This window comes from Crocuta crocuta, unplaced genomic scaffold (assembly GCF_008692635.1).
Source record: "Crocuta crocuta isolate KB4526 unplaced genomic scaffold, BGI_CrCroc_1.0 scaffold506, whole genome shotgun sequence".
In the NCBI taxonomy this organism is placed as follows: Eukaryota; Metazoa; Chordata; class Mammalia; order Carnivora; family Hyaenidae; genus Crocuta; species Crocuta crocuta.
Genome location: NW_027528991.1, coordinates 10392 through 17620, shown reverse-complemented (window position 1 = coordinate 17620; position 7229 = coordinate 10392). Strand labels below are relative to the sequence as shown.

General features: G+C 40.8%; 1 protein-coding gene across 1 annotated transcript in view; it reads right to left on the bottom strand.

Annotated features, from left to right (window-relative positions):
- Positions 1 to 1191: 1191 nt before the first annotated feature.
- The window catches only part of PDCD2 (programmed cell death 2), a 6470-nt gene continuing 432 nt past the window's right edge, over positions 1192 to 7229 (bottom strand). Inside the window, exons 2-7 of the mRNA XM_077757391.1 lie at positions 7109 to 7229; positions 6382 to 6624; positions 5886 to 6017; positions 4486 to 4589; positions 2548 to 2661; positions 1192 to 1795 (exon numbers count right to left, since the gene is read on the bottom strand). The exon at positions 7109 to 7229 is cut by the window's right edge and continues 25 nt beyond it. Of these exons, the coding sequence (XP_077613517.1) occupies positions 1637 to 1795; positions 2548 to 2661; positions 4486 to 4589; positions 5886 to 6017; positions 6382 to 6624; positions 7109 to 7229 (873 nt within the window). The 3' untranslated portion in view covers positions 1192 to 1636. The remainder of the gene's footprint in view (positions 1796 to 2547; positions 2662 to 4485; positions 4590 to 5885; positions 6018 to 6381; positions 6625 to 7108) is intronic.

Below are 7229 nucleotides of genomic sequence, written 5' to 3'. Positions count from 1 at the left end.
TTAGCTGGTAGTTTCTTTCAGTATTATGTTTTGCTATTTTCAATTTCATGGTGTAGTTCAGCATGCTCCTCTGTTCTCTGTATCTTCTGCAAATGAGCAGCTGCATCCAGAGGCTTGATCCCTTTGTAAAGACTACAGAAGTGCCATGTTCTTTTGTTAGGAATCAAACCTTTTTTTTTTTTTTTTTGGTAAACATTTATTTTTGAGAGACAGAGAAAGCATGAGCAGGGGAAGGGGCAGAGAGAGAGGAAGACACAGAATCTGAAGCAGGCTCCAGGCTCTGAGCTGTCAGCACAGAGACCCATGTGGGGCTGAAACTCATGAACCGTGAGATTGTGACCTGAGCCAAAGTCAGCTGTTTAACCAACTGAGCCATCCAGCTGCCCCATTTCACTGTATTTTATACACCAATCTATTAATTACATAAATATGGGTACATATGTAACAATATATATATATTTATATATGTATTTACATATATAAAAATATGGGCTAATAAATCAGGACTTGTTCAAATAAAAATATAGTGAAATAGCCAAGTAGTTGGTGACATTAACAAATGGTATAACATCCAAAAGGAGGCACTTATGGCAGCAGTGCATTTCAGGGTTGGCAGGGATGGGTATGGGAGAATATGAGCCAACTTAAGAGTAGCTGTTGGTTTTTCAAGCACTAATTAACAGCAGTGTCCTTCATGCTTTAGTCCTGGCCAGGCATCACTCCTGTTCAAAGAATTGCGAATTGTCACAACATAATTGTAAAACCCTAGGGGCTAGGAGCCTTAACATGGTTAACAGAGTTGGCTGACCTCAGGGCCTTCCCTCAGGCTGCTGTATCCTGGACCAGATTTCCCTAGGGAAATTCTAATGCCTCATTCCTACCTCCTTACTTGGGTTTATTTCCCATGTGGTACTGGGAAAGAGGGGGAAGACTATCATTCTTGCCTTGCAGTCTCTCTTCTGAGCAGTGCTCCTGGCTGATCAAGGTCCTTTTGAAGTAGAGCTTTTCTTCAAATTCAGCTGAAATCATCACACTCACCAGCCCTATTTTCTCATTGTTCTGGGCTTCTATGTATACTGGAGCCTGTCACAATCACCTGATTCCAGACAAACCTCTTCAGGTTTTACCCAAATAATTTTCTCTTGGTTTAACACTGCAAATTTTAGGAGGAAAAACACTCTGAGTAACAGATTGTTTTAATTAGGCAATTAACCCACTTTTATTTAAGTAGAAACAAACATACAGATAAAATAATTACTTCACTTAGTCCTACCATCCATAGTTAATTAGTTCACACCAAGTATGTATCTTTCCAGATTTCTGTGAACATAAACATACATACTTTTACAAAGGATATGAACGTACTATGAATATCTTGGTGTCAGCTAAAACCTCTGTCATATGTGATGTGCATATAGGTCTGTATCATTAAGACTCTATACCCTTCTGTAGGTATACACCAAAATTAACTACTTGTCACTGGACTTAATCGTTTCACTAATATTTACAAATTGTAAACTCACCTAAAACAACATCTTTGTCTCTGGTATAATTATTTACTTAGGATAAAATTGTAGTAATGGAAATGCAAGGCCTAAGAGATTATGAGCATTTGTAAGGCTTTATGACATTGTCTTTAGGGTGTATCTGTTATATCTTGCTTCCAAACAAATTCCTCTGTGTAGCCAGTCCCCAGTCTACAGCTTTCAGCACAGGTGAAGACAGCCAGAACACCCCAATCGACACTCCTGCCCAGTCTGTCGGCCTTTAGGTAGTTGAGCAGCTGAGGCATGACCTGAGGAGAAGATAACACAATTAGAGCCCTGCTTTGAGGCAAGAAAGCTTCCTTCCTTGCCAGGGATCTTGGGTCTTTCAATCTCCAGCTTTGACACTAAATCAATTAATTTTGGACATAGTCTTCACAATTCCTTTTTTGACTCTAAGAAACAAATATCACCTACCACTTTGTAAGGTTAGTAAATCCACAGTTCAAGAGCATTTCTACCCAAGCCAAAAGAATTGTGATCATAACAATTCCTTTTGAAAAACCATCTTAATTCTATCCATTTGTTTTCCTACCAATTTCAAAAACCAAAGCTAAACTGAGTAAGGCCTCTATAACACTCCTATCACCAAGTACAAAGGCCTTAATAGCCAGTACAAGAAAAGAAGGTATATTTAGAATTACAAATATAACAAAATGGAAACACTAAAAATGATTATCTAACCATGCTCAGAGGTGGGGGGATGGTCATGATGATAGATGCAACTACATTTAAATCCTCCTTATTGCACTTGTCCATCAACGGCTCATGTCTAAAAACTAATAAACTGACAAGTTATCAGAAAAAGCACATTATTTACAAAGAGAAAGAACTACCAGATAAAACAGTAAAAGACAATTCCTTCCAGGGAACAAGCCCTTAGGTGGGACAAGGCACTTTCTGCATTAACAGGACCCATGTGCGTATATTACTTCAGTAAGTTTCATAGATTTAATTACATAGCCCAGGGTAACTGTATATTAAAATGCTCTTGAGGTCATACCTGGAATTCAAATATTCTCTTGGCACCACAGGGGCAATCTGGAATGTCCTTTTCTTGAGGGATATTTTCACCAGAGATCCAGATGGGTGCAATTCCTCTGCCATATCTGAGAACCTGAAATCAATCAGGATCATGTTCAAATCACCAACATCGCATCTACGCTTCCGCTGGTAGCATGTGATTTGATAATCATCTGGAGAAACTTTGTAACTGTTCCTACACGAGTTCCCTCACTCACCTGCAACACAGTGAGGCTCCCTCACCTCAGACCTGGCACCATTAATGTTTCCTCAGCATCATCATTTTAGTTTATCTGACTTGGGTCATCAAAGTCATAGTTCATAAAAGATAATATGTTTAGAATCTGAATCCCAAGAGTATTTTGTGTAGGGTCCCACCATAATCCTGTTTCTTTACTACCAGTTTCTGAATCCAAAATGTAGCCCATAGTTTGTGCTTCCTTTCACACAGATTAAAGGAACCTGTTAGAAATTTTAAAAGGGACAAATGCCAAGTCAAAAACTTGTTTAAATAAATGCTACAGCGATAATTTTTTTTAAATTTTAATTTTTTATTTCATATTTGAGAGAGAAGAGACAGACAGAGAGCGAGCAGGGGAGGTGCAGAGAGACAGACAGAATCCGAAGCAGGATTCAGCATCCCAGAGCCCAACACAGGGCTCGAACTAGAGCAGTGATATCATGACCTGAGTCGAAGTCAGACACTTAACCAACTGAGCCCCCCAATTTTCCAAATATATTTCATTATAAGATGTTATACACCAACGGGGTGGCCTTCCTGTTTTGTCAAAAGTATATACATTGCTAAAAACTGCCTTCTTGGGGTGCCTGGGTGGCTCAGTTTGTTAAGCGTCTTACTTCAGCTCAGGTCATGATCTCGCACTTTATGGGTTTGAGCCCCACATCAGGCTCTGTGCTGACAGCTCAGAACCTGGAGCCTGTTTCAGATTCTGTGTCTCCCTCTCTCTCTGCCCCTCCCCTGCTCATGTTCTGTCTCTGTCTAAAAAATAAACTATTTAAAATACTTTTTAAAAATAAAAACTACCTTCTCAGCGTTTAGGACTTAGGTCTGTTCTTCCCATGATCTCCTTGCCCTGGGTCTTTGATTCAGTGACTGCTTTATTGGAGTTTAGTTGAGTTTTCTTAAAAGGAGAATGATGTTAACGGAGGAACAGAGATGAAGAGGGGAAACATCTGCTGAGCACTTGCTATGTGCCTGTATCCTCCCTTCATCCGCACAACCACCCTGTTTTTTTCACACTGGAGATGTAATTACATTAGAACTTACTGTATAACTCAAGGATCCAGGACTCTGGATCTGCTTAACACCAAAGCGCATTTTTCTTTTCTCAAAACCAGTGTCTGTGTTAACATGTTATGTTGGTTTTCCCTGCTGGATAGATGGACAAAAATATTTTTTTCTTGTTGCCACTGGTGCAGACAATCCTTGCATCACAGGCAATATCTTACTCATATGCTATCTCTGATACTTTCTTTATAATATAGGGGCACCTGGGTGGCTCAGTTGGTTAAGCGACCGACTTTGGCTTGGGTCATGATCTTGTGGTTTGTGAGTTCGAGCCCCATGTCGGGCTCTGTGCTGACAGCTCAGAGTCTGGAACTTACTTTGGATTTTGTGTCTCCCTCTCTCTCTGTCCCACCCCTGCTTGCGCTGTCTCTCTCTCTCTCAAAAATGAATCAATGTTCAAAAAATCTTTTTAAAGAATATAGACCCTACGTGATAAACAGTACGACCTGTAGTCCTTCAGTAACTACTGAAGCAATCAGCAGACCATCTGTGTGAAGGGTTCCTGTAACAAGACACTAGCTTTATTGTAGTTCCCTCTTCTCAGGGGTTATACCCTGGAAACACCACCTGAAAAGAACATAAGAAAGAGTTGTATGAAGTCTAATTTACCTGTTCTGGCTCAAGGGCTATTTTAGTTTTAAACTTCTGGAAAATTTTGTCTTCCTTCGATTCATGTTTTGCCATGGAATCCAATTCTTCTTCTGGTGCTTCACCTGAAAAATCATCAAAGCAACTGTTACACCAGTAAGAATAATCCCCATGACTTGTCATTTCCCACAACCAACTTAGTGTTAAATTGGAGTGAAGGCCAATTGTTCCCACAGGCTTTCACTGAACTTTAATTCATTAAGGTTGGTGCTTCAAGATCATCTGATTTTTTTTTCAGGCACTCCACTACTGGGCAGGTTCCTAGTAAGTGCCTCTCCTTAAAGCTTCAAATTAAAAGAACAGACCCAAGTCCTGGGTTTAGGACTTGTGTCCAGCAAAGATTACAGGACACCCAACAAATATTGAGCCTTTTATTTTCACTACTGCCCTTTAGGCATCTGGACTGTCCCTATCTCTTCAGGTCTCATGCATTTTTTTTTTCCCCAGCTGGTACACTCATTCAGCTATCACAAGCTCCCTGTTGACCTACCCACTTGTTCTCGACACTCCTCTCCTGGAATCCCAGCTATTTGAACCACTGCTGTCCTCAACAGAATTTAGTCTGTGTTACATGTACTGAAGTATATTTTTGATTTCACCTGAAGATGAACTATAAACCGGTAAGCTGATATTCTAAAGTCTGAGTTAGAGTCTAAAACCTAATTTTGTAGTGCCTAAGAGCTCAGATTCAGTAGTGAATATCATGTGAGCTCAAACAACTTTGGTTACATGACCAAACAAATTACACAGAAAACCTCAAATTCCTCACTGCAAAATGAGGTAGTTTCTAATTCTCTCTACTGCATTCAGGATTTTAATGAATCATGCACAAACAGCCCTTGATGCGGATTAAGTGTTGGATAAATGTTAGCTACTAATCTCTTAGGTATTTGGTTTGGCCTAGGCACTTCACTAGAGTATGGTCATCTCTAGATAACCTGTAAAATTGCGTATCTGAAATGGGCCACATGAAGGGGAAACATTTAAAGGATCCCTGTACCCCACGAAACACTATGCTAAGCACTCTCACTTATTTGATATCGAACTGAGAAATGTATCTTGGATCCAGATGAACTTACCAAGTTTCAGGTATCTTGTGGAGCCCTACCCAAATGACCACCTAGATACTTACCCTGACATATCTTTATCAGAACCAGAATGTATCTGATATATATGCCAGGGAGGGGAGGTACAGGAAGGTATTTTCAAATGATAAAATATTTGAAAATTATAGGCTACATACTTGAAAGTGAGTTAACTTTTCCTATCAGTACCTACCTCTTTTCTTGACATACTGAGCCTTTTCTTTCAAGCATTATATTTAATCACTTAAGAATAAAGTTCTAAAACTGACCCCTTACCCATGCTTCCTATAATTTCTGATTCATTTACTTTTTCAACAACTTCAGGTGTAATCTCATCTTCTGTTTCTATTACAATTTCAAATTCTGGAAAAAGGAAGTTGTGGTCTGGAATTGTTCTGTCCACATATTCTGAAACAAGAAAAGGTAACTAGCATCATTACAGGTCATTTAGTTTTAAAGAGGGTCTAATAATTTCCCATTTCTAAAGTATATTCTATATAGTAATAGTTTTGCGAAATAAATATATGTAGTTCCCGCATTTTAGATTATGGGTCATAAATTAAATGCCTGTATCAAGGCAAGTCTGGGACATAACTGGAGTAAGTAAGATCTCACAGTTCCTCTTTCATAGAGCTGTTCTTGTCACCAGTGAGTTACCAAAATTTTGAAAAGTATAATAACTTCTCTAATTTTAATTTTCATCCTCAAAACAAAAAAACTTGGGTTGATAGATGCTATGAAACTGAGCTGAAACTTCAAAGAACTGACTCACCTGACTGTGTACAAGCCTGCTTATGTCCCAGTCTCCAGTCTAGAGTCTGATGCTCCTTACTGCAGTAATGTGCCTTGTGACATCTGGAGCATGTTTTGGGGCCTAAACAGCCACAAACCCTGCAGAGATGAGCACCAGACTGGAGCTGGAGGCACACAGACTCTGCAGCCTCTGGAGGAGGGTCCTCAGCAGGTGGCTCATACGAGTAAAAGTCATTTTTCCTGGGTAGCTGATTTCTAAAAACTATGAGAAAATGAGAAGAGATGCTGTAAATACCGTAAGTAGAACAATATAGCAATCCAAATATTTGAGCCTCTGGTCCACACAGGGCTGAAAGGCATTACAGAAGTTAGTGCTCTTATATTCTGGAAGGGGGGTGGGGGGAGAACAGGAAACCAGTTTGGTACCCACAACAATCTGAAGAGCATCTTTGAGCTTGTTCAAGATCATTAAGTAATGAGACATCTAGTTAAGTCATGTTGACTCTGCACATATATGGAAACTTTATTGGGCCCAGCTTTCTAAAAAACGGCACTTTTCATTATTTTGGTTTAACAACGCAAACTTCGTACCAAGTGATTAAACTCAAAAGCTGGGGCCCAAAATGCCTGAGACAGACAAACGGTGCTGGGGGTGGGGGCCAGGGGCTGCACTGGACACCCCGCCCCCAGGCGAGGCCCTTCGCACAGCGGACCCGGGCCCTGGCCCGGGAGCAGCGGCCGCTCACCGCGCAAACCGGCGCAGCACGGCGGCACCCGGCAGCAGAAGAGGAAGAGGCCGCGGTGGAAGGCGTCGGCGCGGTCGGGCAGCGGCGCGTAGAGCTGCAGCAGGAAGGCCAGCGGGCGGCC